General features: G+C 33.9%; 3 protein-coding genes across 6 annotated transcripts; 1 reads left to right on the top strand and 2 right to left on the bottom strand.

Annotated features, from left to right (window-relative positions):
* The first annotated feature begins 6,176 nt into the window (after positions 1–6,176).
* LOC11435810 (dual-specificity RNA methyltransferase RlmN) lies at positions 6,177–8,765 on the top strand. Of its 2 annotated transcripts, XM_003610567.4 has the most exons (5): positions 6,178–6,784; positions 6,862–6,966; positions 7,688–7,857; positions 7,953–8,052; positions 8,261–8,765. In XM_003610567.4, the coding sequence occupies exons 1-5, from the start codon at positions 6,257–6,259 to the stop codon at positions 8,498–8,500; spliced, it is 1,143 nt and encodes a 380-aa protein (XP_003610615.1). In that variant the 5' UTR covers positions 6,178–6,256; the 3' UTR covers positions 8,501–8,765. The 2 variants fall into 2 exon arrangements, with proteins under 2 accessions (XP_013453301.1, XP_003610615.1); XM_013597847.3 differs by lacking the exon at positions 6,862–6,966 and having other exon boundaries at positions 6,177–6,784.
* Positions 8,766–9,272: 507 nt separating this feature from the next.
* LOC11442715 (uncharacterized) lies at positions 9,273–10,340 on the bottom strand. The gene has a single exon (XM_024783981.2). It carries the CDS (start codon positions 10,216–10,218, stop codon positions 9,751–9,753), a length of 468 nt encoding a protein of 155 aa, XP_024639749.1. The 5' UTR covers positions 10,219–10,340; the 3' UTR covers positions 9,273–9,750.
* Positions 10,341–11,127: 787 nt separating this feature from the next.
* On the bottom strand, positions 11,128–15,909 carry LOC11437908 (DNA polymerase kappa). 3 transcript variants are annotated; one of them, XM_024783976.1, is made up of 13 exons: positions 15,579–15,909; positions 15,310–15,483; positions 15,062–15,185; positions 14,877–14,977; positions 14,705–14,791; positions 13,963–14,058; positions 13,698–13,818; positions 13,281–13,409; positions 12,904–12,995; positions 12,574–12,685; positions 12,127–12,407; positions 11,657–11,976; positions 11,128–11,523 (listed from the first exon to the last, which is right to left on the bottom strand). In XM_024783976.1, the coding sequence occupies exons 1-13, from the start codon at positions 15,819–15,821 to the stop codon at positions 11,415–11,417; spliced, it is 1,989 nt and encodes a 662-aa protein (XP_024639744.1). In that variant the 5' UTR covers positions 15,822–15,909; the 3' UTR covers positions 11,128–11,414. The 3 variants fall into 3 exon arrangements, with proteins under 3 accessions (XP_024639744.1, XP_024639746.1, XP_024639745.1); XM_024783978.2 differs by having other exon boundaries at positions 15,310–15,452; positions 15,579–15,908; XM_024783977.2 differs by having other exon boundaries at positions 11,657–11,973; positions 15,579–15,908.
* Positions 15,910–15,963: the final 54 nt, after the last annotated feature.

Genomic DNA, 15,963 nt, shown 5'->3' on the forward strand with positions numbered 1-15,963 from the left:
TGCATGTTGGCTTATGAGAGTTAGTTGCCACCTCAAAAATTGATGAAACATAATACATTAGCATAAAATTTAAGAGGAAATTGGAAGGGGCTACAAAATTATAAAGAGAAGCTAAAAAAACAAAGGGACAAAATCACACCATGTGCCAAAAGTAGAATTAAGCATACTTTAAATGAAGTGCAAAGCCAAGCCAATATATATCCCACATAGTATCAGATTTAGGTGTGTTACACGGGACAAATTAGGCATTAAAAAATAGCATCATTGTAAATGCATGGCCATGGATGATGAGATTAATGCTTTCACTGACTCACACATGGGATGGGAGTGGGGGGATCTTGACCCAGAGATGTTTTGTTACAACTGCTCCTCACCAAGCTATGCTATATCTATATATATTGGATCGACCAGAGTAGAATCATATTCATATTCATATTCATATTCATATACATGTAATGCAATTTAATTATACAAGTGTAATGCCTAAGACAGTACTCACTGTCCTTCTCATCATCTCATTCTCAACCACACTCGTTTGCTAGTCCATTCCCGATACATAGCATCTACCTCTCCTTCACCAGCACCAGTTCCAGTTGCGTAATTCGCATTTATACTATTTTTCCTACCAAACTTCTATTTTCAAATATAACTTCTATTTTTCTAAATTTTCAGGAGGGGGAAGCCATATGAAGAAGGAAGCATAGCAAATGAAAGAAGGTGGAGGTCATTTCCAGCTACGTCGTGTGAGTCAAAGTGCAACCAATGCAGGCCTTGTGTGCCAGTTGAGGTTTCAATCACAACAATATCGGAATACTATCCCATAGCTTGGAAGTGTATGTGCCACAGTAACTTATTTTCACCTTAGTTAGTTAATTAGTCCAACACTAATTCATCCAATTTTAAAGTTGCTTTGCTTGCACTGCAAGAACAATTTATTGTAAAACCTACCGAAGTCTTATCCATGTTGTTGTGCGCAAGTGTGAGTTATATGTCCCACATCGGATAAAACAGTAAAGGTTGAACACCTTATAAGTAAGATGACCCATAAACTCATAGCCTTAAGGTTTTGTGTAAGAGTGTGGCGTCTCTATTGCTTGTACGGTTGTTCTAGCATCGATGTGGACAGTCCCCCGGAGCTCCCCTCATGACCCCAACAGTGGTATCAGAGCCTCGTTCGACGAAGGGTGCGATCAAGGCAGCCGGTCCAACTCTCCTCCATCTAAATGTCTTCAAAATGGCATTTTCTTTTGACCCTATTTTTTTTCCTCCTTTTCATTGAGGAAAGACATAAAAATTTCGGGGTAGTAAACGTTCTCAAGAATTTCGCTTAAATTCGAACCCATAGCTGATGATAGAACTAGAATAGATATTTTCTGTTTCCTACTTACACGAGCCCATATCCTTGCTTTTCTATCAATTTCTAACTCTAATCTTCCCCCCCAATCTGATATTATTGTGCCGGTATAGACTGAAATTCCGTTATGGTCCAACTCTGAACGATAATAGATACCAGGGCTTTGCAATATTTGATTGATTACAATTCTGTATATTCCATTTACTATAGAAGTTCCCAGAGCATTCATTAGAGGAATGTTTCCAATAAAAATAATTTGTTTTTGGATATCCCTACTGTTTTTCCAAATTAATGCCGCGGATATATATAATTCAGAGGAATATGTAAGTGATTCATATACAACATCTTTTTCTTTTATCGAGGGTTCTACCAATTGATATGTTTCCACAAACAACTGAAATTCAATTTCTTGATCCATATCTTCAATTTTTGGAAACTTAAAAAATTCTTCTGTTAAGCCCCGATCAATGAATCTACAAAACCCTTCAAATTGTATTTGATTCAATCCGGGTAGTGTAGACATTCCTTCATTCCCAACCCCAAGCATTTTCAATTTCCCCATTTATTTTATAGAAAATATCCCGTGATTTGCTGTCATTCTTCATTGAATCACATGAATCGATTTAGCAATAATGGAATTTCTGGTCTTTTTACTTTACTGAATCACATGAAATTTTACCTAACGACGTCTATGAAATACCTATTATGAAAATGTCTTTATGTGGCTTTTGCAATTACGTTTTCATTTTTTTTTTGGCTTAATTACTATTTTGATCAAAATTTTAACTCATTCAGGAAATTTGTCATTCTATTTTAATATCACTCATAGTTTTGATTCTTTTATTAAATTTTTGTATTTAAAAATAATGATTTGATATATTTAAAAGACGTGAGTTACGACATGATAATAGGGACTGATCAACTTTCAAGAAATTACAAGAAAATTCGTTAAAAAACTTCAATTTTTACAATTTTATAGTACAAAAATCGATTAGATGGACCAAACTGAATGAATTGTATTACTTTTCAGTTTTGACTATTACAATGTATATATTAGATTCTCAATCAGCTATGACTTGTTTTTGTGTACAAGTGTGGGTTATATGTCCCACATCAGATAAAACAGTAAAGGTTGAATACCTTATAAGTAAGAGAATCCATTGCCTTAAGATTTTTGGTAAGAGTGTGGTGTCTCTCTTGCTTGTGTGGCTGTTCAAGTCTCGACGTGAACGGTCCTCCGAACTCCCCTAATGACCCAACATGACTATGGTATATGCATTTTTGTATTTGGGTTGGATCAATATTTGCTATGTAAACCAAAAATCGATCCCTAAACTTGTTAACCTTTTTCTATAAAAAAATAAATGAAAATCGATCCAATCCATTAATAAAACAACAATTTTGTAATTTTGTTTTAAGTATTTTGGATAGGTGCTTAAGGTTGCGCATAGGATCAGATATGAACATTATAATTATCAGATTTTTTGGCTTAATTATTATCCGGTTCCTTAACTTAATTTTATTTCGAATTGATCCTCTAACTATTAAACGTTATAAAATGATCTTTTCTCTTTGTTTTAGCCATCAATTTGATCCTATTTTATTAATTTTAAACCTCTTAGAAAGAAGACTATTGGATAAAAGAGGTTTTTTAGATTTTGATTTCTCTGATTTTAGTGTTTTATTTCAGCGTGGAGAGAAATTAAACAATTATATGTATACAAAAAATTATACTCCTTCCGTTTTAAAATGAGTGTCATTCTCACTTTTCAATTTACTATTAATTACTTATTTTGATTAGTACCCTTAATTATTATTATGCATACAACTTTCAAAGTATCATTTTCTGCTAATTGTAGAAAATGCACTAATAATTAACAAGACTATTTTAATAAATATTATTGCATTTTTTAATATGCATATAATAACTTTAAACAACATTTATTTTAAAATGGATGTGTAGATGAGTTGATCATTGTTGTTTTGTTTATTGGACATTTTGGACGATTGTCAAAGATGAAGAATGCTTTTTTTGCAAGTGGCTATGATGAGCTGTTGCACCTAATAGTCTAAGTCAAAGATCCATAAAGCAACAGTCAGAGCTGTCAACCATGCATGCATATCCAATTTCCATTTAATTTTTTTTATCAACAAAATTTACAGTATTTTACAGGGAAATCTTTGCATTCAATTAATTACATTTTACTTTTCAGTTGGTTTCATTTTCTTCACTCAAATTAATGTCCGAAAGACTTTGATTTCTATAAATTTAAACGTAAATGTAAAAATAAGTTACTAATAATTACTTATTATTTGTACAACATTTTTCTCAAGATTTAACTAATGAAAACGTCTAATAGAGACATGGTCCAAACATGGATCTTATTATTAGTGAAATATTATATACTATATTTTTCATTTATTTTAAATTTATGTTTTGCTAAAAATAGTAATCTTTATACCATTTTAGAGATTCATATTATAATATGTGCCTAAATTGAATTGGAAAGTAAAAAGACAGTTGATAAAGCTGAATTCAATCATCAGTGTAAATATATTGTCAAGTTGAACATTTTCACGTGAAAATAAAAAACTTTACATATATTTCTGTCACTTGATCTATATGCAAAAGACATAATATGCGGTTAAAAAAAGACATAAAGCAAAAGCCTAGTTTGGACAAAATAATTATTAATTTTCTTTTTACTAATAAATTATCATTGATATAATATTGAAACCACCGGAAAAACGTGCGAGGGGGTCATTTTGCATGTTAGCCGTCAATGAATACCAACAGCTAGCCGCACTCGCAGTCGCAGCAGTATATAAATATGCAGTCCAACGTTAGAACCTCAACCAACACAGTCAGCAACCAAGATTCATAAATTGAAAGCTTTCAATATCAATTTGGTGTGATCATTTATTCAAGAGATAGCAATGGAATATACATGTTTTGATGGTGTTCATCTCTAGATCTCACATTGTATTATTGTTGTATTATACAAGATGAATTGGGTTGGTTGTTTTGAAGACATAATCAAAATTCATTGGATTGGGTAAAAACCAGTAATTTTTGTTACTCTCTCCAACTAATCCAATAAAAGATATTGAATCGTGTAACATGAAAATCTCATCATTAATTTCAACTTAAAAAAGGTTAAATATTTACCTAAAAATAAGCAAATTAGTCTAACTCAGGCTTATCTCCCAACATAATTAATCATCCTTTTCAACTATACTCAAGGCCACCACTCAATTAGGGAGAGTGAAAACATTGGTTATCAAACATGTCTAATATGATTCTTGTGACCTATCTTCAATGAAATATCCATTATTATTTGGTCATTTGACATTGTCAAACAACCTAAAAGAAAAAGTTGTGTGTTCTAGTTTATGTATGTGAATTTTTGTCTCAGTTTATTTAACATCATTAACTATGTAGACTTAATTTGTTTTATTTAATAAATAGCGGGGGAATAAAACGGTTAGTATATAAAAAGTCATTCTCTTATTACTCATCTGATACATATATCGAAAAAAAAATAGGGAACTTTGGAGGATAAGGGATATAGGGAATTTGAGCTTTCATGTAAGTGGTTAGTTGTTTGCATGATAGGTAAGTGGGCATTGTTTCTGGGTGGAGTTTAGTGCATTGCATAAGAAGGTTCTTTACTTCAAATTGAGTATCTTTCTATGAGATTTAAGCCTAAGAATTGTTTTTTCTTCTTGAGCAAGAAAAAATTACAAGCATGCGCGTTCAATTATTTATGAGTTGTGCTATCCGTCGCGAATGAAATTCACGCGAATATATCACGAATAAAAAAATAAGGACCACGTGTTTTAACTTTTAACCAAATAAAAATGAAAACATGATTCATCATCCTCCAAAAGAAAAAACACCGCAATACTCATGGTTGACTTTAATTGTTAGCATGAGAAGTACTTAAGTTATATCACCTTTTGTTTAATGGAACCACGAAGCTATATCACCTTTAAACTGACTTTTATTAGCAATATTTCATATCTTGGTGCCAAAAAAAGCACACTTGTTGTTAAGATATGTGTTTTCGCAAAATTTTGGGTAAGAGAGGGTTCGCTATATTTAACATTTTTCATTATCTAGAGTGCAACGAATTTTAATGTTCCGAGGAGTTCGGGTATGCTCTATTTAGTCTAAATTTTATTTAAGATTTGGATGTAAGACATGTGACAAAAAATATATAACGGTTGAGATTTTAAATTTAAAAACAATAAAAGATTGTTGTAATATGAGAGAAGAAGGGAACATGATTTGTTTGTTATTATTATGTATTTTTATTAAATAAATATTTGTTTTTTAATTTAAAATCTCACCGTTAAATTTTTCTTTGTCACATATCTTGTATCCAAACCTTAAATAGAGTAAAGAGAGCTTACCGAACTCTCTTCCGAGAGCATCACGATAACAACTTAACCAATAAAAATGCACCTTTTGCACAACACACGGAAGTGAAGTCAGTGACAAGTTCCTTTCAATTTTACACATTACAATCATTCTTTGAAACTGTTTGCGAGATTTGTTTTCGCTAGATTTAACATTTCTCTTATTTATTTATTTTGGTGATTACCATGCTTTCAATTTTTAATTTAATTTTGAGTTATAGATGAGGTGGCAAGTACCATTTAGTCTTTAAAAACATTAAAACTCACATATGTAATTGCATCTTAAATTAGAATTCAATTTAAGTTGTTTGATCTAAATTTTTAAATATTAATCAATTTTAAAAAATGAATACAAATAATTATAAAAAAAGAAAAAGAAAAATGCAAATATAATTTGAATAAGGATATTAATCAGAAGTGTTGATAACCCTCGTATCATCCCATCCTCGGCGGCTGCAATCGGAAGTAAAAAAGAGAAGAATGAAAATCCGATCGGTATTCGACGGCGTCGAGTTGCGAACCGAATTCTCAAAAACTGGTATCGATCCAAAGTTCATTCCAATTATATGGAAGCATATCTTTCGAAACAGTAATTCTGATTCTGATTATTGTAATTGGGAATGGGAAAAACACGTTCCTTCTTTACCTTGTTCAGCTTATTCATTCCTCCGTTCAAACTTCAAAACTCCTCTCTCTTCTTCTCTTGACTCGATTTTCCATTCTTCTGATAATGTGACTTCGAAACTTGTCATCAAGCTTCAAAATGGTGAATTTGTTGAAGCTGTTATTATGAGATATGATACTCGTTTGGGTAAATATGGTGGTGAACCTCGTCCTGGTGGTCTAAGAGCTACTTTATGTATTTCTTCTCAGGTTGGATGCAAAATGGGTTGTAAATTCTGTGCAACTGGAAGTATGGGATTTAAAAGTAACTTATCCTCTGGTGAAATTGTCGAGCAGTTGGTTCATGCTTCTGCTTTTGCACATATCCGTAATGTTGTCTTCATGGTAATTAAATTCTTTTTCTATGCCTCTATTCATAGTTTCATAAGACAATAGTATTTCATTTTCTATTTTCTTAATAGGGTATGGGAGAGCCTTTGAACAACTATTCTGCTGTGGTAGAATCTGTGCGCATCATGTCTGGGTCACCATTTCAGTTGTCATTGAAAAGGATTACCGTCTCAACTGTAAAATATCAACTTTTGACCTTGCATTGTCTTCTATCATTTCTGACATAATTTAACTTGCATTAATTTGTTTTTTTATTCCATTAATTGTGTCTTTTACTTCACGTGTTTTTAGGTTTAACTTTACAAGATATACAACATACTTACTTTGTTTTAGAGTATTCCAGCCAAATCATATCTTCTTTATTAAGCATATCAATTACTATTTGAGTGTAATCTGAGAAATTCCCTGAGGCTAATGCATATTATGTTTATACCAAGAGTTTGCGACATTAAGCCCGTTACGATACAGGTCATAGGGTGCTTCTAAGAGCTTCTATATAACAAAAATACATTTTAAAGTTTTTGAAGTGGTGTTTGGTGTAATTTAATGTTTTTAGCTTTTGACTTTTAGAGAATCATGCAGAAGAGCTTAGGTGGAAGTTTATTTTAAAAGCTTCTCTATTCTCAACCTATGGAACAGCTTCCCGAAGAGCTTACGATCAAGTATCATCCAAACAAAATTAACTTATCTAGAAGACCAAAACTAGCTTTTGCATTAGAACTTCCAGGAAAAAGATTTCTCATATAAGCTTTTCTATCTAGATAAGCTTATCAACGTTATAAAAATATACATATAAGTTTAATAAAACAGATATTTGCCTTGTCTGTTATTATATTGTTAAGTAATTTCTTTTGGAAAATTTATGGCTTATGAAGGGTACATTTGCATCTATAATAGGTTGGCATCATTCATTCTATCAACAAGCTTCATAATGATGTGCCTGGTTTGAACTTGGCAGTCTCGCTGCATGCACCAGCCCAAGACATCCGTTGCCAGATAATGCCTGCTGCCCGTGCTTTCCCTTTGGAAAAACTTATGGCTTCACTGCAAGAATATCAAAGGAAAAGGTATGTATTTATTTTACTTCTGAGTATACATAAACTTCATTTCTTTTTAGTGTTGTGAACAGTTTTAGTGATTTTGGAGTCTGCGTTAATTACAGTCTGCAGAAAATATTAATTGAATACATAATGCTTGATGGTGTGAATGATGAAGAGCAGCATGCCCACCTATTAGGAAAGCTGCTGGAAACATTTGAAGTGGTAAATACTCAAACTTTACTTGATAGCAATTAGCATATCAGAAATTCCTGAAGTCTGAATTTTGAAGTAATTCTCAAATTGCATTTGTTGATTTCTGAAGCAGACAAAATTTACTCAGACATTTCTCTCTATTTGTCTTAAACATGATCACCATTCCTTGTTGCGCAATGCTATTAACCTTTTGCATATTGTCTGAATTGTTATGCAGGTAGTGAACTTAATACCTTTCAACTCTATTGGTACATTGAGTCAATTCAAATCTACTAGTGAGCAGAAAGTGTCTAAGTTTCAGAAAATTTTAAGGGGTACCTATAATATTCGAACAACAGTCCGGAAGCAGATGGGTGAGGACATAAGTGGTGCATGCGGACAATTGGTGGTTAACTTACCTGACAAGTCTCTTGGAAATGCTAACCCCCTAACGGATATAGAAGATCTTGTTATTTGATATATTCATATAAGGTTAATTCAACTCTTGGGCCGAATTTTAAAAACTAGTCTCCTTGTTTTATGTATTGTTTTGAAGTTGAAATTTATAGAAACCAGCTGTAGAAGTTAAGACGCACTTGGTGAAGCGCAACTGCGCAATGATAATCCTTGATTTGAATGATCTTTGGTCCTCCTAATAGTATACTACTAGAAACTTCCACAATCCATGTCATTTCATCAACTCATATATAATGATTAATATTTTTGTAGTTTTGCTGTTCTAATTAATTTTGCATAACTGCAAACGTGGATACCTGTTGCAGTTTTACTTATGAATTACATGATATTGTTACACAAACAGAAGTTGAAGAAACAGAATTATATACTTAATTATATTGTTTGTGTTGCACAATTTCACCTGATATCCAATGTGAAACGTTGGTTTATAACACTATCCTTTTTTCCTTTGTAAGTGTGTTTCTAGCAGTTTTCAAACTTGAATGCGTATATCAACTGTGACTCATAACAATCAATGAATGTCGCCCAATGGCCGACTCGATGGATTAATTATGTTTTACTCGGCGATGTTAAGTATTAATAGATAAGTCAAGCATAACAGTCCAAAATGTTATCTGAAGTTCTGCACCGAGTAATATTTCTACTAGCTGCAAAGGTCTTAAACCGGTTTGTGTTCAGAGAAGCAGAGGAACAACTCATCTCTGCTCAAATCAGCTCAACCAAGCAAAGACAAGCTCAACATACTTCATCTGAGTACATAATATTTACCAAATACAAATTTCGGCCAGGAATATTTAACTAAAAGATACATTGTTCTAGAAATGGTCACGATCAAGCAAAACGATTTGATAGTTTAGGAAAACCGTTGATACAAGCATTTCAACTGCTGATCACTCTGCGCTAAATGAAGCCAAAGACAATTCTAATTTCAAAGCCAAAGGGCAAGTCTAATTTCAAATCCTGTCCGCCTAAATCAGCAGGAACTGAAGCCAGATAACCTCTGCTGAACGTGACAGTTGTTTCACGCAACAGGATCTCTTAGCATGCTGATGATGGTGATAAACTTTGATATAATAATAATGAACAGATTCATCATCATCATAATATGCACCTGAGTTATACATGTAAACATGGGGAAATGAAATACTTAGTTGGGCAACTCATCTCTGAAATTTCCAGAACAACCTTTAAGAGCTTATAAATATTTTATGAAGCCAAAAGAGCTTCCCCAGTTTTGCAATTTGGTCATCCTCATTTTGAGGAACGATGGAACGGCGTCCTTATCAACGTCTTTATACAAATCACGTTGCCACTTCTCAGTTTGAGTTTTACTAGGAAGATATCCTTACCTTCCAACAAATTTATCTCTTCCCATGGAATTGTCATTGCCAGCATTGCCCCTATGCCTTTCTCTTGACGCAAAACCTGACTCTCCCAGTTTTTATCCTTGTAGGGTGCTTTGTCATCTGCAAATTGCTTCTCAGGTCTGTCCAAATGGTATGGATTGCTGCTTCTTTCCTCCTTCCTTTCTGTCCTTTCTGGACGATGGTTAAACTGGCCTTTTGCAGCTAGATTAACGTCTCCTGAATCCACCGGAGCCTTCTTCTCCTTGAATGCAGGTCTTTTCCTCGAGGTAGGAGGTTGATCCTCTTTTCTTTCAGAAAAAACCACCTTGTCTGTGAGATGTATAATTGTCAAGTTTAGCTTGTGATTTCTCATCTCTTTTCTCTCTTCCTTCTGTGAATGCAAGTATTTCCCTTCAGCTTTATGTTTGGGAAGTTCGTAATGATCATTTGATTTGTTGTCCACATCCTTGTGCAGATTCTCCTCAGCTTTTGAGTTATAATGGTGCAATGCATGAGACTGACAGCGTCTGTGACCTCTATTTTCGGCATTAGAACTGGCTGTTTTCACTGTCTCTTTTTGTTTTCCATCATTTTTGTACCAATCAAGTATTGTTCATTATTAGATTAGATTGAATATAAAGCTATGAAGCACATACAACAGACATGACACGGACACCAACACATCAATACATGTTTCTTTTAGAAAATGACATAATTTAATATAATGACATGTGTCGGTGTCATATCAGACACTAACACATGTGAGACACGACATGGACAATGACAGACACGTCGACACCGATAAAATTTTGAGAAAATGACATAATGTAATCACATGTGTCAGATGCCGACACATGTCAGACACCGAGACATGCCTTCAATGAAAAGTGTTGGTGCTACGGCCCAACATCCCCACCACAAAAATCAATAAATTAATAAGGACATGGGCAGAATGGATGCAATACATAGTTTCGCTTAGAGGAATGAATATAACAAACAAATAGAATAAGTTTAGGCTAGAAGCTTACAATTGATCTCTTAATGAGTGGTTATGTTAGGTAGGGAAGATTAACGGTAACACATCTTGCAGCTTCATTTTAGCCTTATTTACTTGTATTATTATTATTATTATTATACGATATATCCGATTGTCATATGAGATGGACATCTCTTAAACAAGATCTGGAGTTCGAAATTGTGAATAAAAGGATAGACACCCACACCCCTTTGAGTCTGTTTGAATAAAAAATATATATCATATCCTTTGTTCTAATAGTCTTGCTTTAATTCAGAACCCTCAATGAGTTTCTCTATTTTATTCATCATATCAAAGTTCATAAAACAACCATAATCACAAATAGAAATTATACATATGTTTTATTGTGTACAACGAAGACAACGCGGTTTTAACCTTAAAACCTCATGCATGCTACCCAAATCTCTCACAACTAGAGCAATCCTAGCAGCTTACAGGTTACATATACATATCACATGCAAAAATAACAGATTATTAGCTAATAATAACGGCCATATGTTGAGTTTATGCTACACCAACATCGTAAGCTTTGACTACTCTCTAACAAAAAAATGATCAATGGGCGTATGCTTGCCCTCCTTGTGAGACAACTTTTGCTTCTTGGATTTGCTTTGTCTATTGATTCGGTGCTTCTGACCCTGACTGGAAGAAACAAGATTAATCACATAAAATACCTTAAACAGAAAATGTTAAGTCATACTCGGTCTAATTCACATCCCACTATTTTGTTGCAATTGTAAAAACCATGACAAATGGTAAGAGGTATATATTTTACCTTTGAATCGGAACAGATGCTTGGTGAATACTAGACTCTTCCTTTTGAAGCAATTCAGCAAAATGGAAATCAGAGTGCTCTAATCTTTCCTCAACAAAACTTGGAGGAAGTTCTGCTCCACAGAGTGAACATTTATAGTCATCCAACCACAACATTATCATTTCCTGACAAGAATTAGGCCTATCATCCTCCAGGAGATTAGACCCGTTATTCACATTTTTGCCCTCGAACTTCCCTTGGAAAGAAGTTGATCCTCCCAGAACCTTTGTACATCCACTGTGGTTAGAACTTGCATCAGCATTGTCAGAAGTTCGCACCTGCTAAATACAGCAGAGGACATAAAAATTAGTAATGCGGAAACATTGTCATGCTCCTCAATCAGCCAAAACAATCATTCGATTGCTGAAGTTGATGTATATCAATATATATCGCTACTTAGTAAAAAAAAGGGTGGAGAATGGTAGATATACCTTCTCTGCACCAGCAGTTTTCCGAAGAGTGGAGCTTTGGTAATTTACATCTAACGAATGATCGCCATCAAAAGGATCTCTGCTATCAAGCTGACCTGTGTGTCTACCGTCAAGGGAAAGATCAGTTTCTGTATCAGTGACAAAGTCGTGGTCTGTAACATCTGAAAAAGAACTATTTTTCCTATTGGCTTCTCCTGAAGTAATGAAATTGGTAATAGTCTTCTGTGTAGGATCAGGTGTAGCACCACACTTTTGTCCACTAAACTGTGATACTCTAAGGCCTAAGAGGAGAAGAAAAAAATATTTGTTATGCCCCTAACTTAGACAAGGAACACATGTGAACTTTCTCACGCACTACATCTATAAGCAGTAAGAACCCTCTTATATTGGCCTTGAGGACCATCTTAATAATTGCCAACAATAAAACAAGTTAACAGAAACATATACCTATTAATCGTACTGAAACAGGAAGTTCAGCTTTCAGCAATTTTGATGCATGCTTCAAAATATCATCACTTGAGTTGATGTAGTTTTGTAAAGTCACAGCTCTATTCCGAACCTATAGATTGTGTATTTCTTAGCACTTGCAAGAGAAATATGGCATGATAGTAAAATGCAGAGTGACCATAACACATATCCCCCAAGGGACTTGAACAAATCATAATAACTGTTTTTTTTTTAATGAAGCTTTATCCACAGAGGTTACCCAGGCCAATAATTTACCTTATCATAATCAGAAAATTATTAAGAAAAAAAGAGTCAAGACATCATAAGTACCTCAAAAGAAGCAGTTTTCAGTTTAAGAGTCAACGTTCTCCCATGCAGACCCTCTTTTTGCATGTCTGTGGATAGCATTTCAGCAAGCTCCGCTGCAAACATAAGCTTTACATTGTTCATTTGTTGGTGATAAATTTAATATATCGAAATACTTGTCTAATTCGGAATCTCAGCATGTAATAGTCATCAGCTAAACTTAGTCAAAGTCATGCATGTGTAACAAACTGCAACCTAAACTGACTAAATCTGAGACAATTGAGTTTCAATTTAAGAAGTTCGCCTTCAAACTGATGAACTACAATTATAATAACAACATTGAAAATTTGAAATCTACCGGAATTCCCTGAAAGATAAACAATAACTGACAAGACATATACCCAATTTTTTATGCAACAGCGCTTCATCCTCAGAGGCAGAAAACGTCCTCTCATTGCTGATACTTTTCCGAAATCTTACTTGGGGAGAATCCGTCTTTCCCAAACCTAAACCCACAGAGTAAAAAAAATCTGCAACAAATTGATAAAATGTCATGTTAAAAGAAGGATTTTACATGATTAATTTAGATTGAAACATTTGACTAGAATTCATAAATTATTGTTAGTAATCCTTTATATGAAGCTAAACTTACAAACATGCCAAATACTGGTTGTAGAAACCAGAAAGTGGAAGACAGAATTTTCAAAATAGACATTAGAAAGATAAAAAAAAAAGTTCAAAAAACTGTATGAACATTAGTCTAGCTGGCCATTTAAATGATGCTGAAAAAAACGGAAATACTTAAACAGATAGCTAACCTGCTGTTGACTGAGAAAAAAGAGCACTAAGATAGCTACCCTTATCCAGCATCTGCTCACATGTGCTTATTCCAAAAACTTCCTTCAAAATACGTTCAGTAACCTTACCGATGCCCCCAATCTGTCAACACTATCAATCACTTTTAATTAGAAAGGCACCTCTTTCAAAGACATAAACATAAGAAAGTCATTGTCGCAACTAGGAAGAAAGCCAATAATTTTATAATAACTGGCAAGATGAAATTAGTATACAACTCAAACAGACCTTTCTGATAGGAAGGGAGGATATGAAAGTCATAACAGCCAAGCGGTCATTTGGTAAAACATACTGTCCATTTGGCTTGTTTATGTCTGAGCAAACCTATAGGAGAGCAAAATGTCAATAGCATAATTCATAGTATGAAATTTCCCCAGGTGACCAAACAATCACTACAGTATACATCACTACTACTTTTGAGTTTCTACAGATTAAGAAGCGCTTGCAAGAAGTACAATTGATGCAAGAGACTCTTGTTCATCATATTCAAAGTAGAAACCACAGACAATGCAAAACAAGGAACACAGATATAAAAACCTATATATTTTAACACAAAGCTAGCATTTTAGTGTTATGTAGTAAATTTAATGTATGAGTTCTCCAAACTGGGCAACTGTTGTTGATTGAGATATACAGGTAAAAGTTTTGGCTAAAAAAATTATATAAAAAGGTAACTGGCACTATTAGGAGATGTTAAGAGAGAATTGAGGAGATAAGCAAGTAGCATAACATCACGATAAAATGAAAAAAACTGGAAAACAGAAAAGCATAAAGGTTTTGCCTTCCTGATTAATGTGCAAGTGCAGTTTCCTCCCTCAATGTATTTCATTTAAAAAATAAAAAGAAAACACCAAGTGGCAAGCATAGAAGTAACGCATGTGGATTTAAGGTTTACAAGAATGAAAGTATGCTTTAAAACTAGCAAATGTAATCCATATGGGAAATATGTTTGGCAAATATCATACAGAACCTTAGCAAGTAAGCGATTCGGTGCCACTCCAGCACTACATGTGAGACCAGTCTCTTCTAAAACACCGACTCTGATTTCTTGAGCAATCTACATATTCCGTTTTTAGAGGGAAAAAAAGAGGTTAATACATTTGAAGGTCTTCCATTGCAATTTTAATCTGACACCAACTTACTTCTTCACTTTTGACATTTCTTTCTCTGCAAACTTCAGTTATATCAAGGTATGCTTCATCCAGACTACCGGCGATGAAATTTGGATCATACCTCTGAAAAACTAACGAACATGTGCATTTTAAGCTACCATCGGTAATTAAAGGGAAAACCACAATATAAAAATCAGTCACACAAAAAATAATACCTTTTCTGGTCAAATCACTGTAATGAGTATACTTCTTGAAGTCAACTGGAACAAAGATTAACTCTGGACATAGCTTCCGTGCAATAAAGCCAGGCATGGCAGAACGAACTCCAAATTTCCTGGCCTGTATAAAGACAAAAGGAGGATCGTAAATTGTCAAATTCAATGCTACAACAGAGTTGGAGCAGATTAATTACTCAATCATTAATCAAATCGATTCAAGCTTATAATATATGGAGAAAAGAAACCTCATAATTGGCAGTGGATATCATAGACATGCTGCCAACAGCCATTGGCATACCCTTTAACATAGGGTTACTTAATGTCTCAACTGCTGCATAGAAAGCATCCATATCTACATGTAACCAAATCCTTGAAAGGTCGCGCGAAGCTTCAAGTTCAAGAATTCTTTTATCAGCAATCTGGTATTTGAAATAATAAATTAAATAAGGTTTTGAAAACCCTAAATTAAGATTAAGATGTAATTAAAATGAAATGAAGACGGATGGCATGTTACCTTTTGATAATGTGATAAATCAGAGTGTGTAAGGTTTGAAAAGTGAAGACGCATGTTTTGAACTTTGTATTTGATAAAAGACTCCTTCCTTTCCTCATTCTGAAAATATTTGGATCCTTTGCTCATTTCATAAACAATCCTTTGTACTTTTTCTTTGTCAACACCTTCCATTCCTGCTTTCGCGCTAGTGTAAACGGTGTTGTAAGACTGCCATCGATTATCATCGCTTCCCTCCATCGACATCTTCTCTTTCACTTGTTGCCGCGTCGTGCCCGGGCCTTTCCTCTCTCCTCGTTATTATTGATTTTGCGTCATCTATTTTTTTGGTCATGGTGAGTTTAATTGACTATCTATAATATAAGCAAGATCGGGTTCAAACTCCTGC

The sequence above is a fragment of the Medicago truncatula genome, chromosome 5, assembly GCF_003473485.1.
Source record: "Medicago truncatula cultivar Jemalong A17 chromosome 5, MtrunA17r5.0-ANR, whole genome shotgun sequence".
Lineage (NCBI taxonomy): Eukaryota > Viridiplantae > Streptophyta > Magnoliopsida > Fabales > Fabaceae > Medicago > Medicago truncatula.